Raw genomic sequence first — 20,698 nt, 5'->3', positions numbered from 1 at the left:
CATTCTTCCTTCACATTTTTTTCTGTGCTGTCCTCCTTCAGCGACTCCAATTACATGGTATATGAGACCACTTTGAAGTTCACTCACAGTTCACTGATATTCTGTTCTCTCATTTTTTTCCTCTAATTTCTTTATCCCTATGTTTCCTTTTGGATGGTTTCTATTGCTGTGTTTTCAATTCACTAATTTTTCTTCTATGAGGTCTACTCTGCTATTAACCCCATCCAATATATTTTTCATCTCTAGAAATTTGATATGGGTGTTTTTTATATCTTCTGTAATTCTACTTAACATGCTCAATATTTCTTACTTGAATATATGGAATAGTTATAAAACTTTCAAGATGTTTTTAATTTTTAAAAAGGGTTAATTATGATATAATTAAAATGTCATAAAACTTATTTTTAAAGCACACAATTCAGTGGTTTTTAGTATATTCTCATAGTAATGCAACCATCACAACTATCTGACTTTAGAATGCTTTCATCACCTCAAAAAGAAACCCCATACATACCCTGTGGACTTGCCTATATGGACATTGCACATAAATGGAATCATGCAGTAAGTAGGTGGGCTTTTGTGACTTGCTTCTTTCACATAGCATCATGTTTTCAGGATTGGTTCATGTTGTAGTGTGTGTCAGTACTAAATTACTTTTTATTGCTCAGCAACGTTCCGTCATATGGCTTTCACATTTTGGTTTTCCATTTATCAGTTGATGGACATTCAAATTGTTTCTACTTTGGGGCTATTATGAACATGCTGCTGTAAACATTCAGGTACAGTTTTGCATGGACCTTTATTTTCAGTTCTCTTGGGTTTATGCCTACAAGTGGAATTACTGGATGTATGGTAACTATGTAACTTTTGAGGAATTGCCAAACTGTTTTCCAAAGTGACTATCCCAATTTACAATGCCACTAGCCATGTATGAGGGTTACAGTTTCTCTACATCCTGTCAACACTGGTTTTTGTTTGTGTGGTTTTTTTTTTTATAACCATCCTAGTAAGTGTGATATAGTATCTCATTGTGGTTTTGACTGCATTTCTCTGATGATTGATGATGTTATGCATCTTTCCACTCGCCCATTTGTATATATATCTTCTTTAGAGAATGCCTATTCAAATCCTTTGTTCATTTTTAATCAAGTTGTTTGCCCCTTTTTTGTTGAGTTGTAAGAGTTCTTTATGTATTCTGGATACTAGATCCTTATTAGATATACGATTTTCTCCCATGCTGTGGGTTATCTTTTTACTTTCTTGATGGTGCTCTTTAAGGCACAAAAGGTATTAATTTTTATGAAGTCCAGTTTATTTATTTTTTTTTGTCAGTTGTGCTTTTGGTGTCGTATCTAAGAAACCATTGTCTGATCCAAGGTCACAAAGGTTTACTCTTATGTTTCCTTCTAAGAGTTTTATAGATTTGGCTGTTACATTTTGTAGTATAATCCATTGAATTCATTCTTGTATATGGTGTGAGGTAGTGGTCCAATTCATTCTTTTCCAGTTCTCCCAGCACCATTTCTTGAATGTTTACCAATTTTATTTTCTTTGTCATTTCTGGGTCAGTTTTGATTAACTTTTTTCATTTTGGGTTGTATTTTCCTATCTTGCATGCTTGATAACTTTTTATTCAGTGCCTTACATTGTTCATTTTACCTTGTTGGATTCTGGATATTTTTGTATTCATGTAGATATTCTTGAGCTTTGTTATGGGACGCAGTTATGTTATGGGAAGTAGTTTGGTCCTTTCTAGTCTTGCTTTCAAGCTCTGTTAGTTGGTACCAGAACAGCACTTAATGTAGAGCTAATTTTTACCCCACCACCAAGGCAAAAGCCTCTCTGATTTCTACAGTTGACATATCATTAATTATGAGATTTTCTACTAGGCTGGTAGAACAGTAACTCTTCCCAGTTTGGGGATTGTTCCCTCTTAAGTCCTTTCAGATGGTTCTTTCCTCAGCTTCTGGCAGTTTCGCACATGTTAGTGTCTGTCGGTCAGTACTTAGCGGGAACTCAGGAGGAACCCTCTGCAGACCTCGGGAGCTTCCTTCCCAGCCCCCGCCCCCCACACCACCTTCCTACAGCTCTGTCCTCTGCACTACTGTGCCCTGCCAAAATCCACTGCACTATCCTTCCCAGCACATCCGCTCTGCCTCTCTGTTTTAAAATGTGTCCAGAATTTGTTTTAATCAGGTATAGTAAAGTGACAGACACAGAGACAGCTGCCTTTGGAATAAGAGTGTATTACTTATAGTGCCAAAGAGGACTCACAGTGGGAGAAAGGCATGGGGAAAGTGCAGGTATGCTAAGGGCTTGTTTGGGTGGAGAGATGATAGATACTGATTAGTTCCAGATAGCAATAGAAAAAAAATGTAGGTTTTACATTTTAGGTACGGCCAACCACTCCAATGAAAATGAAATTTATGCTTTGAAACTATTATTGAAAAGAAACTTTTTAAAGTAGGGAAGGAAAACTCATCATTCATACTGAAGGTGGTGAAGGAAGAGTCAGAAATAACAAGAAGCAAAGCATATACAAAACACGATGACTCGAGTCAAACCAAATACCTTTTTGTCCTTATATGTGAATATGTTAGGTCCTTTTATTTAAGAGAGATTTTCAAATTGTATTTTTGAAGAAATCCACTTATGCTTTCCAGAAACATACTTAAAACAAAATGACAAAAGATTGAAACTAAAGCAAAGGACAAATATACCAGGCAGATGATGACAAAAAAAGAAAGCAAAGTAACAACAATGTGTAATACCAATAAAATTGAATTCAGGGCACAAAGATGAAATGAAAGTTTTTATACCAGCACAATAAAGCCACATAAATTCGTGTTCCCTCTGGCTTTCTTCTCTTTCCCAGGTAATTTGACATCTTGAAAGTGAGGGTCACTTTGCTCAATTTGCAGTCAGTGTAATGAACTAACAACCCTCATTAAAAACTCTTAGAGATCCTTTAAACTTGTTTTAAAATAAACATATTTTTTTAGTTGTGTCCTTTTTAAAAAATTGCCAGGATAGTTTCACATTAGTAATTGTGTGAAGTTTCCCTGGTATACAGGATTTATGTATAAAAGTTTGCTTCTAATCCTTAAATCATAAAAACACACTGATCGGGTATAATTACACACGTCATCTGCTTTGGTATCTGACATGAGGCTGTCACACTGCTCAACGTTGCTGTTGAGAAGCCAGGTGAGGCTGAACGGAGGTTCTTTTGTAGGACATGGTCTCATTTCCAGAAACAACACATGTTGCCTGACTCACATGCCTGGCTTGGCCTCGCTGATATCTCACATCAGATAGCACCTGCTGAAAGAAAAGGGGGGACCAGGAATGTACTACAACTAATCAGATAATTGTGTTTGTTCTGTATATTCTAAGTGCTTGACTTTTTTTTTTTTTTTTTTAATATAGTTAATGCTGCCTACCTTGGGAGCCAAGAAATGATGGAGGTCGTGAAGAGAGACAACGAGACCATAAAGGAACATTTACCTAAGGTAATCACTTCAGTACTGCCAGGAAGTAGGTAGAGGGGCAGAAATATGTACTGCAGATGAAAGGCTAGAATTGGTTAGAATCTGTAGACCTCGGGGCTTTGTAGAGTTCAGACAGAGTTCTACTTCTAGTTAAAAGTAATTCTGTCCTTGAAAGTTGCATAGAAAGTAAGTAAAGATGATTGCATAGTTTCTTAAGTATATTTTACCACCTATTTTTGTTGGGTTTATTTATAGAATCAATACTTCCCTCCAGGGCCTTGTACAGAGAATATTCTCAATAATATTTATAGAATATGTGAGTTATATTAAAATGTTAGTAAAACGTAGGGAAAGAACTAACATTACTGTGACCTTATGACTCAGTGAGCCTCCAGTGCATTAGAGTGGGAATGTCCAGGTCTGACACCAAGAACAGTTTTCTATTCAAACAGGTGCAGAAAGGCAAAGATTGAAATATTTAGCATCCGTTGTCTGTCTGTCTGTCCATCCTAAATAGGATAGAGCTGCATATGTGGTTATTTGTGGCTAGTGTGAATTGAGATGTGTCGGAAGTGTGCAATACACATGGATTTCAGAAACTTAGGACCAAGCAAAAGTAAAATATTTCGTTAATATTTTTATATTGATTACATGTTGAATTGATATTTCAAGATATATTGGATTAGGTAAAATATATTATTAAAACTAATTTCATCTATTCCTTTATACTTTTTTTAATGTAGCTACTAGAAATTCTAAAATTGTATATCTATACCTTTATGTTCCTGTTCGACTGTGCTAATCTAGAGCTTCTCAGTCAGTGCTAAACTGTGACATCTGCTGGGTGCAATGAATTGAGCCCTGCTGAGTGGTCCAATCAGTGTGTTTTTATGACTTGAGGATTAGGGCCCAGGAATCTACAATCTGCAAGGACACTTTTAGCTACATTACTGGGTTTAGAATCTCTTCATAAACTTTGAGACATTTGTAAACTTGCCTAAGTGTTCATTCACATTTCTATAATCTCCCAATACAATTATCTTAAAGCAAGAAATGTGTATGTTCTTTAACAGAGTGTTTTCAGAATGTTGATCCGTGGTGGCGTGCCCAGAGAGGACTGTGAAAACGCCCGTCTGTGTGTGTCTGTGGCCATAGTGGGCATCATGTTTCTCACATAGCAATTGGCTAGACGTTGAAATTTGGGATCCAGAAGGAAACCCTCACTAGCTGAATGTGGTGGTGGTGGGGGGATGGGGGGGCTCAGAAGGACTCTCTCTCCAGCCTTTCAACTGTTGCCAGTTCTTGAATGATGTGAAAATACAAGAAAAACAGTACTTTATTTTTCACTTAAATTATAAGTGATTTTATTTCAAAAATGCATTTAAGTTCTCAAAGCTGGAAGTTCATAAAAACAACTCAACTCCCAGTTAATAATAAGACTGGCAGATGCTCGCTTCCAAAATTCACACTTGCTGACTGAAGAGACCCATCGTGTGTCCAAGCCCATCCTACCATCTGGGGAAGCCAGCTGCTGTAAAAGACTCATCATTCCTGGATTCCGTTTGTGTGTTGTGCTCAGAAAGAGGTCAAAGGAAGGTGCTAACTTATTCCCGTCCTAAGTTAAATCCATATGCAAGCGTAATCATTCCCAGATAGAGGTCTGCTTGTGGTAACTGTGTGTCAGGACTGTACATTTACTGAAACTTTTATGGCAGAAACATGGGGATAGAATAGTAGATGGCAGACGTTTCAAGGTTAATATTAACACTCAGTCCGAGGAATAAACTTTTCCAACTACAGGGAATGGTTTGGTTTTGTGTTTTAGATAGCATTCAATGTACTTGTGGAATTTGGGAAAGCAAGGCATTGTTTAGTTTAATAATGCAAAACTATCTTGCGATGAATTGATTATCATTTCTCCCAGCTCTCCACTAGAATAATGCAATTCCAATTCCTAAGTGAAATGAGGTACAGAGACAGGAGGTTTATTGCAACTTTTTGTTTCTGTAATGGAAAAAGAGGAAATATGCTGTAATTTAATATTGGAGAAAGTTGAATCAACATATGTCCCCATCTGCTTGAGAAAATAAGGAAATTCGAAAGGGCACGTAGTTGTAGAAAGACAGTGGTCATTGCCTCCTGCCTCCCAAACAACCCTGATAATTAGTCAGACTTGAAAACCACTTCCTAAAACTAGACCTGTCCCTACCTTAGATATTCCCATCAAGGATATTCTGTCCCATTTCAACCCAAATGTAGGCCTTCTGAAACTTCATACCTATCCAGGACTGTCCCGTGTGAAGACATTTTGAACCATACATTTTGTTGTAAAGATCACACAATAGATCTCAGTTATTCAACATTTAAAATAGCTCTGAAAAATGTATTTTTGTGCCATCCAGTTGGGAAGCCGCAGGAAAGTTAGTCTAGAAACAACCCCTCTACTGCATCACGTGGATGGCTTTTGCATTCTTTCTCCTCCCCTAGAGAATGAGCAGACCGTGGTCAGCAGGATTCGGTTCTACACTCAGATTTCTACAGCTGGATTGTCGTTGTCCACATAAAGAGAACTTTTTATTTTCTGGAGGAAAATGAGCCTTTTTAACTCTGAAAAATCTTCTGGGCTGACTGTCTTCCTTCCTTTCTTCCTTCTTTCCTTCCTCCCTTCCTCCCTTCCCACAGTCTTTCCTTCCTTTCTTCTTTCCAAGGTCTAGAGACTTTGTACACAGTGTCAGTTGTATTTATTTGCAGTCCTTCATCACTACATAAAGTTATTTCCCTTTCCTGGAGCAAATATAATCAGAGGCATAGTTGTTTCCAAAAGAGTATAATACGGCCTGTGGCATCATGGTTGTCGTTTTTTTTGTTTTTGTTTTTTTTAAGGTGTTTTTTTTTAACTTTTATTTATTTAAGTGTGTTTTTCCAGGACCCATCAGCTCCAAGTCAAGTAGTTGTTTCAATCTAGTTGTGGAGGGCGCAGCTCACAGTGGCCCATGTGGGGATCGAACCGGCAACCTTGTTGTTAAGAGCACCGCACTCTAACCCTGAGCTAACCGGCCACCCCCATGGTTGTCTTCTTTCTTCACCTGATTAAACCCTACCTGTCCTTTAAGACTTGGCTCCAGTGTCATCTCCAAGAGGCCTTCCCCAGCCCCTGGTTTGGGTTGGATGTCCCTTCTGTTGGTTCCCATGGCTCCAAGTATCACTATTGCACCTATCACACACTATTTAAATGGTCAGCTTTCCCCTGTCACCCACCTGGAGGTAAGGAGCTGTGTTTTCTCACCACGACATGCATAGGGCCTAGCTCAGTGCATGAGACCTAGTGAGCAATCGACAAGTGTATCCCAAGTGGGCGGACGGGCAGCCATTCGAGTATAGACCCCAAGCCTTTACTGTGCTGTAGATCTCTTTGGTTCTCTCTCGATGGACCCCTTCTCAGAATAATGTTTTTAATAGCATAAAATAAGTACACGCGATTACCAAAAAAATCCAATTATATTGAAGTATAGTTATCAAAATATCTTAAAGACAAATATGTCATATGTAATATGTGCATCTTTATTAACACATTAAATAATGAGATATAACAGCCATCATAATTATTATTGTAAATTTGTAGTATGATGAGCATAAGATATTATTTTGTTATCTATAGTTTACTGTGATTCAAAAAATGTCCATCATTTTACAGGTGACAAAATATAGGTATTATTAATGCTACTATGGTTTGAAGGAAAGACTAACTCATAGACAGAGGTTAGCAAAAATAAAGATGTAATCTTTTTCTTAGCCAAGTTTACATTACCCACCCCCCACCCTCTACTGCTGCTTCTACCCATGAACCTACATGGACCTATAGACCCCAAGTGAAGAAGACCTTCTTCAGAGACACTAGAAAAGGTTAGTCCATGTGATATGGTGGCTTGGGCACTGGCCTGAGAGCAAGACGCCCTGATATGCTACACTAAAGAGACTAGATTGTTTTGAGTTGTTGGGGAGCCATTGAAGGGTTTGAGCAAGGAAGTAATAATCAGGGTGATACTCAAATTATTAGACAACTATGTGACACTGGTCCATCAGAACATATGCCACCTGTGAACAAACAGCCAGGTCAGAGACACCAGTTCCTACCAATCAGCCCTAGTGAGGAATGTGGCTAGATTGACAAATGAGGGGGACTACTTGGGGGGAAATGTGTGAAGAGAATGAGGTTTTAGGTGGGGAGACTGTTTAGAAGGCCTTTACAAGAGCTGAGGTAGTGGGATTGGGGATGGAGCAGAGGTAGAATTTGGAAAGATTTAGGAAGTAGAAGCAAAGGCCCTTAGTCCTAACGGGACCTGAGGATGGTGACGGAGGAGCCTGAGGTGACTTCTCTGTATTGGATTTGGTAACAAGATCGGGAATGTGGGAGGAGAAGCACTGGCAAACGGCGGGCGGTGGTTGGGAAAGGAGTCATTTTGGTGCTGTGTTTACGATACCTGTGGGACCTCCAAGTGGGCACATGCCTGGCAGGTAGCAGGATAGGTGGGTAGGAAGCTTAGAAGATAGTCTGGGCTGAATGATTGGAGAGTGATGAGGATATATGTGAAGCCATGAGCACGATGACAGTAACCTAAGGAAGTATGTCGTGTAAGGAGAGAAGACATCTAAAGATTGATTCTGGGGAAGCACAGCCTAAAGGTTGGGAGGAAGGCGAGGACGTAATGAATAAGACGGAAGTGGAGGGGGAAGGGCTGGGAACAAAAGCCAGGTTGGAATAAACCAAAGTAAGAGAGTCAACTGTACATTTTCGCCACCCCACTCCCAGTTCTCCTGGGAGCCTCTGGGGTCTGCTCTGCTTTCATGAGGCACCTGGTGTGTCTCAGGCAAATAGGAGGTCAGCTTTCCCTTGTTCTGTCATTGTTCTAAACTGCAAGGGGATGTGTGTCTCATTCGTAGAAAAGTGAATTAGTGTTTGATTTAGAAACTTGAAGTTTTCATTTAAAACTCACTGAGGAGGGAAATTCTAAACTGCCGTGACCATCTTTGGCCTAGGCTCATGGAAACAGCTGGTGTGTGCTACCGCCAGACTGGTCTGAGCTTCACTGTCAGTCACTAGGGCTCTGCAATTGTTCCCAGTGAAAGCCCAGGAGACACAGCTTTCTGACAGAGGTGGGCAGTGCTGGAGGGGCTGCCTGCAGAGTGGTGCTACTCCTGCCCCCAGAGCCCAGGACAGGCGACAGTGTGGTTTGTGAAAGGGGCAAAGTGTCCCAGGAACAGAAATGCCTCTGCTCTGGCTCCCCCCAACCCTCCCCCGCCATCCTGCTTAGCCCACCTGAGCCCAGAGGTGCATGTTGCCTTTGGGGACAAATCTCATGCAGCGTTTGCGGATTCGGGCATGCAAATCCTTCAGACATGCACAGGCCCTGCCTAGTGGAGCATAAGAAGCGCTCCCTGGGCCCGCTAACCAGCACTGCCTTTCCGCCAAGCCTCCGTCTGAAACTGATTGTGTTAGTTCTGCCTGTTTAATTTGAAGCCTGTTCAGAATGTCATAATCATCCTGGAAATTGATAGGTTTGTTTTTATCTCAGTCATTTTGACCTTGAGAGCCTCATTTTAGGCACTTGTGTTAGCATCCCCTTGAGCTCTCCAGTGGAGCGTGGTCGAAAGGAGGGGAGGGTACATTGGGGAACACGTCGTCAGAGTCACAGCCTGAGGTTCAAACTCCAGCCCGGCCACCTGCTCCCTTGTGTGACCTTGGTTAAGCTTCTTGACTCACTGTGCCTCCTTTTTACATGAATAAAATGGTTTAGTGATAGTATCTATTCTCATACAGTTGTTCCAAAAATACAATGCTACAATTTATATAAATACCACATAAGAGTGTCTAGCATGCACTAAGCATTCAATAAAAGGTGATTATTATTTTTATTATTAAAGTTAATTATATCCTAGATATGTCTCTGAGTACTTTAAGAAGACTGTTTGCCTAACTTTTCCTCCCCACACACACCACTTCACAGAAATTTCCATTCTGTAATGAAAGATTTTGATGTGTTAAATATGTAGCCAAAGGACGCTGAAGCCCCAATCCCATTCTAGCTCACAGCCACTGCCCCGTGTAAGGTGTCTCAGGGAGACGTTGTGGAGGACAGTGGTGAAGGAAACCACAGGGGCACTTCATCTTCACCAGGACTTGGGCCCAGTACCTAATGCAGCGAATTCTGACGAGCTGGACTTGGCCATTTCTCTAAGTTGGTTAAGCAAGACCCTTCTGGCACATCTGCCACTTTACTGAGGCATACGCGTATACCAGGGAGAAACAGAAACACAGGAGGATAAATTTACTCCCAATGCCTCACACTCTGCTGCCTCACCAGAGGAAAATAGACACTTTGGGTCAGCTCCTCACTCTAGCCCCAGGGAAGAAAGAGACGAAGCCAGTCACCAGATGGCCCGGTGCCTTCCACCCAGGAGTGCGTGGGTTCTGGCCCTTTACACTTGCCTTACGCAGCAGGGAGAGAGCCCCACTTTGCAAGCCTTTGATGCATGGTGGTTCCAACCACTGAGAAGTGGTCCAGTCAGGAACCAGGCTGGACCTGCTCCTCCTTTGGGGTGCCGATTCCCACTGTTCCCCTGGGCCCTGCAGAGGGAAACAGGGCTCAGTTGTCCTCACGGATTGTGCCTGCACCTCCCTCCATCCTCAGCCACTTTTTTCAATCTTTGGGGATTTTAATTCTCACTTTCTTAAGAATGGTAATTGAGCCAGTTTGGGATAGAAGGAAGAAAGGAAACAAGATAAATTGGAAAATGAATTTCCTACACTGTCTCCCTTTCTGTAGCAGTTCTTCAAGTTCCTAAAAATGTTTGCTCAGAAAGACTGCAGTGAAACTTTAAAGACTTGTGATTGGTAGTTCTCTGTTCCCTAGAGGATAAGATTTTTAAATAACTGAAAAGAGCTGCTTATATTACAGAATAGGTTTCCTTTAAGGTTGCAAGGTGGAGGCTTAAGTGTCTGACTTTGGGGGGAGGGGAGAGGCAGAGGGCCACTGCTGCCTTCCAGCCTGTTCTGGATTCTCCCCAGAGGCGAATGCACTGGAGGACCTGAGGTCTGTACCCTGAGCCTGGGAAAGCAGGAAGGGGATGAAAATAGGGAAATGAAGGCAGGGCAGGAAGTCCAGCTGGGGCATAGGAAGCCTAGGTGTTTGGGTACTAATATGACTCCTTGGTGAGCAACTGGCGGCTTTATGTCTGACCTTTTGCTTCTTTGATTTAAAAAAAGAAAAAAGAAAAGAAACAACAACAGCAACAACAAAAAAACTGGCCAAGTGGGAGCTCTTTCAGAGAAGCAAAGAAAAAGTGAAGAGAGCAGGAATGACACAACTTTTCTTAATTTCTCACAGTAAGGCAGAGGAAATGCATCTCCTCCCTGAGCGCATGCAGCGTTGTGCTTTGGCTTTCTCAGTGCTGGCTGGCTGTTCCCGGCCACACAGTGTGACAGCTCAGGGCACTCTTCTAAAGAAATCAACCCATAACCTTAGTTGGGAAGCCTATCAATTGAGCACGAGGGAGCTATGGCTCTTTATGAAATGCTAACAAAGGAGCCTCCCACAGCCCAGGATCACAGGGGCGTTATATCTGCTGTTGTGAGAACCCAGGGGCTCACCTATGAGCCCTACCAGGAAGGGAACTCACAGTCTCAGAAAACTGGTGCCTTGCTTTGTTTTGAAAGCTACACATCAAGAATGCCCAAATGGCACTGCCCCTTAGGTTCCAGGCCTCCTTTGTGAGTAAAAGTGGGTGAAAATCCACTCAATAAGCTGAGTGTACATAGTGGTGAAGGTGGGGGTGTTCTTCACTGTTTATTGGTTGATGATTTATCTTCCATCCAGTGTCTTTCTCCACTATCGTTTCAGTGGAATGCAGCGTGTGTGTGTGTGTGTGTGTGTGTGTGTGTGTGTGTGTGTAATAATGAATAATGTATAGAAGACTTTGCTTTAGGCTTAGAAAAATATTTAATACTCATATATTTTCTGAGCCTGACATATCAAAAGCAGCTTATCAGAAGAAAATATATGTTCTAAGAAACTAATTTAAGGTCATGTGGCTCCCTTTTCCTTTGACCTGGGCACAGCTGCCATTGTGTGGAAGAATCTAGACAGATTTTGCCCCCACCATTAGATAGTCTCGGTCTAGAGGTCCCTTTGGTCATCGTCCCCATTGTAATAGCAACTACCCTTTAAAAGTGCTCACTGTGTGTCAGGTACTAGATATGCTTTGTTTTCTAATCCTCAACACCAGCCCACAAGGTAGCAGTTTCGATCCCCACTTTACAGATGAGGAAACAAGCACAGAGAGGCTAAGTCACTGGTCAAAGGTAGCAGCACTAGTAGATGGAGAACCAAGATTCCGATTTTGGCGGATACGCCAAGGGCCCAGGCGCTTAGCAGTGCCCCCGCCTCACGGTACTCCCCATGGTACTGCATGATGAGCGTCAGCATTTCACAGATTGTTTTACCATAATGGAACATAGAGGCTTTATGAGAAGCCCTTTCGCTCGGAACATGCTAGCCCCAGAAACACCACTTACCACTCTGCCCAGGTCTACACTATATCGTGGAAACAGATTGCCCACAGCCCACTTGAAGGAATCAAGTTCAATTCACTTAAGTACTGAGAAGAACTAATTTACACCAAACTAGGCTACATGGTAAATTATATTCTAAGGAGCTTTTAAAATTCAGTTTATCCATAAACTTAACAAAAGAAAAAGTAAATAAACAAAATTTTAAGACAATGAAAAACTTTCTTGTTTAGACCTGAGACTTCTGTAATGCCTGTCGTCCCACTGGACTGTTGAATAGAGAGAAGTAATTCAGATTGAGATTTTTTTCCCGGTTTTATGGAGACATAATTGGCATATAACAGTGCATTAAAGTGTACAACGTAATGATTTGATATTTGTATATATTGTGAAATGATCACCACCATAACATCCATTACCCTCAAAGTTACAATTTTGTTTTCTTGTGATGAGAACTGTTAAGGTCTACTCTCTTAACAACTTTCAAATATACAGTATAATACTGTTAACTATAGTCCCCGTGCTGTACATGACATTCCCAGGACTTACTCATCTTATAACCAGAAGTTTGTGTTTTCTGACCACCTTCGCCCATTCCTCCCACTCCCCACCCCTTCCCTGCCTCTGGCAACCACAAATCTGTTCTGTTTCTATAAGTTCACCTTTTTTAGATTCCACATATAAGTGAGATCATAGAGTCTTTGTCTTTCTCTTTCTGACTTATTTCACTTAGCATAATGCCCTCACGGTCCATCCACGTTGTCACAAATTTCAGCATTAGCTTGTCTACACACACACACACACACACACACACACCACCAGATAGAGATTTTTGCGTTATGTCTTTTTCATGATTAACATCTTAAGATGTTGATATATCATTAAAAGTGATTTTTGTTAGTAGCCAAATCAAATTTATAAACTTGGTTCATAAGATGGTTTCTAGTATCATTTCTCTATACATTCTCTATTATAATTAAAAAGCTTTGTAGACTCTCTCAGAGCAGAAGTAGGTTTTCCTGCTTTGGGCTCCTACACTGTGTCCGTACCTCTCTGCCTGTTGTGTTGAAGGGCCAGTTTGTACATGCTTATGTTTTTCCCTACTCTGGGAGCTTCACCAGGACAAGGCTGTCTTACTTCTGAGCTTCAGCCACTTAACCAGTACCAGATGAGACAGAAGTTGAGGGTCATTTTTGGTGAATCTGTCAGTTTCAGCAACACAAAGTGAAAAGAAAAAAGAAACATGAGAAAAGACAAATGTGGCGTCTATATGGCAGCAAGCTGCAGCAATTTGCGGGGACATTTTAGCAGGGACATGTCTCCTTAGGGGAACCCTGAAGAGTTCAAGGAAAATAACACAGACTATAGTGCAGAAAACACACAAGGAAAAATGAAAGCACAGTCCTGGGGAATCAAAATCTAGAACTGAGAAAATTAAACTTCATATTTAATAGCAAAATGGACTACATAACATGACAACGATTTGGAAACACAATAATTTCCACGTTGATAATGTATACTTTTTATCAACTCTCATGCATGTCAAAGCAAGTGCCAGAGAGAAATAACCTACAGCAATTAATTTATTTTCTTACAAAACTTTGAATTCAAGCCTTCTGCTTATAGCCTGGGATTCTTAGTTAACAATTCCAGTATTTTCACAGCAGTTACCACATGCAGCACCCCAGAACTGTAGAGACTTTGAGAAGACTTTAAAGATAGTTGAGTTTGTACCTGTCATTGATTGTTACACTCAGTTTTCATATCCAGTTTAAGACATCCCGGTATTCAGGTTTTGTGTTTGTGTGGCATAGGTCCCTTCGTTGTTAATGATAAATTGTAGTAAAAGGCGCTGATTGGGAATGTTCTCTCTGGACTTAGAGCCCAGCTTTGCAACTCACTAATTGTTTAAACTTAAGCAAGTTAGTCTCTCTAAGCCTCAGTGTCCACTGCTGTAAAATAGGGGTAAAATATCTTCCTCAAGTATTATTGTAAGGACTCAGTGAGCACAGAGCTTACTTAGCACAGAGCCTGGCACATTATTGCGAGTTTTCATCAGATCATTATTCTTCATTGTGATGCATTTGTACATATCAACACAATAACAGCACCACTCTTAACCACTGTGCTTTAGTGTTCAGTTATTTCTCTCTACTTCACCTGTCCCCCCATCCCCCACGACCTCCATACACCCCATGCTTTCTCAGTTTCCTGTTTAGGGTTACGGGTTCAGAGTCCTCTGTTCAGATCTATTGCCTGTGACTAATAATCTATAGGGAGCAGGAAGTATCTTGAGCCAGTGTATGTGAAGGCATTAGAAATAACCACGTGCTGTACTTGTAAGCCAAGATTTTCATAGAGAGCCCGTCAGTGAATATAGCCTGAAGAACTTGGGAAAAAAGAGACATTATCCCACCAGCACTTAGAGATTTAACCCAATACAACCAACTCTAAATGGTTGCTGGTCACGGAGGATCGAGAAATAAAATCAGATAAACAAATGGCAAGTCTTGCCTCCTCACTGTTGCGCTGTCTTGCGCTCTTACGTCACTTTGTGTTGAGGTTCCTAATACCTGCCGTTGGCAGTGCGTGCCCCCAGCCATGTCTCTTGATACTGGAAGGTAGATGTAGGGTCCCTCCTCATCCTTGTTTATTGCTCGTGGGGGAAGCCTGGAGGTGCTCCTACACAAGACAACGAGAGAGCCTAGATGAGGGACAGCTGGTGGGCAGCAAAGGTTCCCCAGAGAGTTGGTGCCCAAGAATCTGGCTGACAGAGTCACACACAAAGGGAAGGATGGCATCTCCCCAGTGCTGAGGCTTGTCAGGCTGGACTTCTCATTGGAGACATTTCAAGTTGTAGTTTCCTCACTGAAAAGTAAATGCAAAGTTCTCCCTAGACATAGTCTGAAAGAGCAGGTGCTTGCATTGATGTCGTTCTCTTTGTCAGAGAGATTTTATAGGGAGGTTTTTTCTGCCGTGCTTTCCTTCCTGCTGACCCTTTCGTGTTAGGGTTTTTCAGAAGACTTCACCGCTGTCGCTTGTACTGGTGTGGGGGCTCCCAGAGTGCCCTTCTCAGGATCCAGGTATCTTCAGGCACTGGAGCAGAGGGACAGACCTGACGGACTCAAGCCCAAGTCTGGATTTCCGGACTTCTCAACACTTTTTCATACTGTGAGGAAGTGTGGAGCAACTGTGCACAGTGGCTGCCCATACACGATTTCCTGGATGTAGTTTAAAGGATTCTTGGTGGTAAGAGTAGGGAGTGGTTTAGCGAGAACTAACGTTATAGCCTTATTGGTAGCAACTAATGCCTGCCGACAGCTTGTACTCCCAACAGTATTTTAAGAAGAGGCTGGAGCGGGGTGGTTGCTGAGAGATTCTAGGAAACTTCTTTGTCTACAACTGGCGAGAATAGTCACCCACTGGTTGTAAGGTCGAAGCATATTGGAGCTGTAGAAAGACTGACTCCAGGAGGAAAGAACCAGGCAACTGCGCAGCTCTCCTGTTCCCCAGGAAACAAAGTACACTCTGCTAAGAGCCATGGAAAAGTGGATTTGGGGTTTAGGGGCTTTGGAGTGCCCAGAAATGGTTGTAGTGGGCAAAAATCGGAGAATGGGAAGAATAAATTAGTGAGAAACCTATATGCCCCAGATCCTTTGCATCATTCAAAACTAAAACTCCGGGTGACAACCAGAAAAATCTCTATGAAGTGATTCAGAATACGTCTGCAACTCAATGTTTAGTTGTTAGTTATTAACTCTCTGGAGTGTGCTACATGAAGTAGTTTCCTCTTGAAAGTGTTTTTAGCTAAGCATCTCTTTAAATACTGGTTAAGTCATAATGTTATTGTAATAAAGGCCAGTGTTTTTATCAGAGCCATTTCACCTATTCACATTCAGCCAATTGGTTTAATGATGATACAGCAGTTACCCCGTGGGCAATAACACGTATGTCCCATATCTTCCTCCTGCTACCATTTGATCCCCTCCAATCTCTTCACCACTGCACCTGGAAAAAGTTTCCTCCCATTCCGACCTGATTATGTGAAGTCCTTTGTTAGCTCTGGTGGACTTCAGAGTAGGTACAGCCTCCTGAGGACGGCACAGGAGATCATGACCTGATCTCTCTGCCTTGCCCGTCTGATCGCCCACCAGTCTTACCTTCCAGCCATCTGTAATGACTCCCAATTCCCCAAGCAGGCCATGCTCCTTCAGACTTCTGACTTTGCTTGGCCTGCTCTGCACAGTGTACTCCCCCACCTTGAAGACTCCACTTGGGCACCAACTCTCTGGGGAACCTTTGCTGCCCACCAGCTGTCCCTCATCTGGGCTCTCTCGTTGTCTTGTGTAGGAGCACCTCCAGGCTTCCCCCACCAGAAACTGTCTTATCATCTCTTCGCCAGATTCCCAGTACAGGGTAGATGCTCCATAAGTATTTGCTGCACAGATTAATGAACAAGAGTTTGAGCGAGTGAGTGAATTTGGTGTATTATGGAAACTACAAGTGACTAACTGGCAACTTAAGGGCTGGAGCGGGCATAACTCTTTCTTCGGTGATAACAGATGCCATAGGGACCGGTCCTTAAAACTTACTTCTTATTCTTTGTAGAAATTACCACTATATACCCCTCTGAATAAGATTTCACTTTTGTTGCCCTTTTTTTTCAGAAATTCAGCACTAGAACATAGTTTTTAGTGAAGAACAGCCTAGAGCTAGACACACATATGTGTATTTATCATAAATGTATGTGTGCATAAGTACACGTATACATATATGTATACATATATGTATGTATGTGCCCGTGTGCATATACACAGACAGGTATGTGTGTGTACATGTATACATATATGCATAGGCATGTACATGTGGTGTGTGTGTGCATGTGATGAGCAGGTATAGATTAATCTTAGTGATGCCTCAAAGGAGATTCTGTCTCCGTGCAGCCTGCTTGCTCTGACCTGAAGTGTGATTATAATAGCTCCCCACTGAATCAATATGCTCTCCTGCGCATGGAGCCTATTTGTAGAAATGTCATAGACACTCACAGGGTTCTGATCACATTTCATCTGCTACATTGAGAAGCCTCGTCTATCTAATTCATCTTTGCATGCATTCAGCACACGTCCCATATGCCTACCATGTGGGTGTATGAAAACTATTAAGTGTGTAATGAATGGTCCCCAGTCACTCAGTGATTTTGTCTCAATAACTCTTCCTTATTCTCATCTACCATCTCTCCAGTGTCCATCCCAACCTCAACGTACACAAGTTTTCTGGCGAGTCCTGTAGTGAATCATGGGTGAGCTATCACACAAGTCTCTCCCCGCGTGGGCTTTTTCCCATCAGCTGCCTCTCAGTTCACTCCCACAAACCATGAAGGCTCGCTGCCTTGAAAGAGCCACTCTCTGGAGGGAGCCATGGGACCAGGTCACAGGGCCAGGCACAAGGGCTGCTTTGAAAGCAGGCTGCTTGCAGGTTGCTGTTGTCAAATCTGTATTGGGAGGGGCACGTGTTTTCTAATAAAATGTTTTTGTCTTGTCTTTTAGCTTACATTTTACTATGGTACTATAGATCCTTGGTGTCCAAAAGAGTACTACGAAGACATAAAGAAAGATTTTCCAGAAGGAGATATTCGACTCTGTGAGAAAAAAATACCTCATGCTTTCACCCTCCATTTTTACCAGGAAATGGCTGACATGGTAGCTGACTGGCTAAAGGACGATCTGTCCCAAATAGAAACAGAGACAGAAGGAAACAAGGACTGACGGCTGGCACACAGAGGCAATAGCTAGCCTGCCTCTTAGTAGTAAGTAGTGTACTGAGTAGGTAAATGTTTAATTTTAACATTTGATATTCGAAGAGAAACAGTAAGAACCTCTTGGCTTCAAGACTACCCGCACCCAGTTCCCCCGGCTCCAGGCTGAATGAAGTAAATATAACTGATGAAATATTCCACAGGTTAAACCACACATTTTCCAAGACTCAGGGAACACAGGGATCTAAACAGGTCTCTTATGTTTGCACAAGATACCCAGTGGCACCATCCAGTTTATTTTGGTAGGCAGGATCCCTGCAGACAAAAGGAAGTCCACGTTTAGTTGATTTTAATCGAGTTACATTATAGAATGGGCTCTCCGGGAAGAAATTATGAAACATTCCTAGAAAATGTAACAGAGATCAGTGAACATTAAGTGTATAGTCAGGCATGTGAAGTGTGTGAGATCATGAGAAGGACACACTCACTTTCCCGCAGCAGGAAGTGACAAGCGTGATCTTGGCAGTGGACCTGGGTCTCCCTTAAGGACAGAAGGTGAAGACCAGCCCAGACCAAGTGTGTGCAAGTCGTGGCTGCGATCATCAGAATCGGGCTGGATGCCAGGGCAGCCTGCAGACCCGCCTGGTACTACCTTATAGGATGTCACAGACAACCACGTCGGCCTTTTATCTGGCCACAGTGGCACAGGCCCAACACCAGGGGAGGCACTGCTTGTCTCCATCTCTGAGAAGCTTCCCTGAGGACTGCGGTTCCGTGGTCTACCTGCATTAAGCAGAGAAGGAGGTCCGCCAGCCATTGCTCTGGGCAGCTAACCGGATGAGAGTTGTCGAAGGATCCTGACTCTTCCTCCTACCACAAGGCAACAGCAAAGTCTGTGCTGAGCCTTAGTCTGCCGGCTTGTGAGCTCCCTGCAGGCTTGTCTTCTCCAGAGACAGGATGGGGAAGCCCTGGACTGTCCCGAATCAAGCCTGTACTTACCCCATGCAGTCGCCCCTTCTGTGATTTTTTTTCAATGAAACTCAATTGAGGACCAGCAATGAGCCAACTACCCAGCTAGGCACTGAGGATGGAGTTCTTAGCTATATTATGATTCTTCTGAAAATCTTCTAGTAAGTAATTTTCGAAAGGACATCTTTAAATTGGTGACTAGAGATTTACCAAAAATGAGTTCTCCATTCCTATATTAGCTTTGTTAGCTGGAAAGAAATTGTTTTATTAATGGACCAAAACAAGTCATTAAATTTTGTAAATTCAACAGAGAAGAAGCTTGCTCTCTGGCCTAGAGTGGTTTGGGTTTGCTGCCTTCCCCAGACGGCCTCAATCCTGGGGCCCTATGAGCCAATAAATCCCATTGACTGCAGTGATGGTTGACCATGGATCAGAAACCTTCACTTTTCTCCTAGAGGAAATCCCTCAGGCGTTGGCATTCCTTAATGACAATAAGATGTTGGCCTTCCTCTCAAAACTTACAACCCCCTGATGAAAGATTCAGTTCTGATATGCTGCTAGCTCCGGGGTGAGAGTTGAAGCAGCCACTGTCCTTTGGCAGGGCGTCTGCATCCGAGCAAATGACTGCTGCGAGGGGAAGACCCAAGCTGAGGCCCCGGAAAGGAGCCAGTACACACATAGGCCGTTGGCAGGGGCTACACGCAGAGTCCTTATGGCATCTGCACGGGAAGGCCTTCTAGAAATCTGACGCTAGAAGCTAAGACTCATGGCTCTGACGTGCCTTGCATGTAGGAGTTGCCCAGTGACTAACTTGAGCACTTAAGCAAGTTCTGGGTAAAGGAAACCTACTGAAATAAAGAATAGCATCCCCAGCTTTTCCTTTAGCATTACTTTGCACATGACTCTGTATTTCAAAAGTCCACATGTATGAAATTGTATCTTATTTTGGTTTTTCAGAGCTTAAAAAGTGATAAAAAGTAACATGCTGAAGTACAAGATACTGGCTCTTATTTCCCATTTGTCATCTAAGCACCAATAATTTTTGAAATAAATGTTTTACTGGCTCATAGACCTTGCCTGGCCTGGTCTCTGCATGGGGCGGGGCGGGGGGGGGGGGGGGAGGCGCACAACCTGAGCAGCTCTCCTGCGTTAGGCGCTGGTCCAGGTCTCTGTGTGAAATTGAAAACCCACTTTCTCAATGCTTCTTTTAGAAAAGGAAGAATCAGATATCAGGAGATTGAAGTTGATTTTATTTTATTAGGAATTAAAAAGACTGAATGTGTCCATGCATATGTATGAAAAGGTACGTGAACTCTGGAGGTAAAAATCACACAGATGGCAAAGCTGTGTGGTTTTCAGTCACCTTCGTCTAACTTCTCCACGCCTCATCGTCCTCACTTATAAGATAGGCTTAATAATAATGCACATGTAACGTTGGAAAAATGAAAAAAGATGATAAAATTAAAGCATTGAGCAAAGTAAGCTGACTGAGAATATCTAATTGGCTATAATCATAATTATTACTAGATATCATAATAATAAAAACTAAAGCCTAAGATTAACAAGCAGTGGATGTAACCCATTTTCCAGTAGCATTTCTGCCGGTATGGCCCAGTCAGCCACATGGATGGGCCTTGTCAAAGATTTAGCTCCGTACGGGGTTATCTACGGCTGAGCGAAAAGCCTGCGGTTGTTCTTCATCTGCTCTGGGCCACGGAGAGGACATCCAGCCTCCAGCGGTGGCTCTCGTGGCCTCATTTCCAAGGCAGGGCTCTCGCCATCTGCTGCTCCACTCAACCCTTGGAAAGCCGGTGGCCTCCAAAGGCTTGACTTTCCTTCACCCTACATATATTAAAATTTCATTTAATTCCCGATTAAAGGAGACTAAGGAGACATGACAACATGATTGTAACACCT

The 20,698-nt window shown here is 42.4% G+C and overlaps 1 protein-coding gene across 4 annotated transcripts in view; it reads left to right on the top strand.

The window, feature by feature from the left end:
* Positions 1–19,850, top strand: part of LDAH (lipid droplet associated hydrolase) — an 88,113-nt gene extending 68,263 nt beyond the window's left edge. For all 4 annotated transcript variants that reach the window (XM_074331739.1, XM_074331738.1, XM_019756685.2 and 1 more), the window contains 2 exons: positions 3,430–3,512; positions 17,604–19,850. In XM_074331739.1, the coding sequence (XP_074187840.1) occupies positions 3,430–3,512; positions 17,604–17,822 (302 nt within the window). In that variant the 3' untranslated portion in view covers positions 17,823–19,850. The remainder of the gene's footprint in view (positions 1–3,429; positions 3,513–17,603) is intronic.
* The last annotated feature ends 848 nt before the right edge of the window (positions 19,851–20,698 follow it).

The sequence above is a fragment of the Rhinolophus sinicus genome, linkage group LG05 (assembly GCF_036562045.2).
Source record: "Rhinolophus sinicus isolate RSC01 linkage group LG05, ASM3656204v1, whole genome shotgun sequence".
Taxonomy (NCBI): Eukaryota; Metazoa; Chordata; class Mammalia; order Chiroptera; family Rhinolophidae; genus Rhinolophus; species Rhinolophus sinicus.
This window is presented reverse-complemented; position numbering and strand designations above follow the sequence as displayed.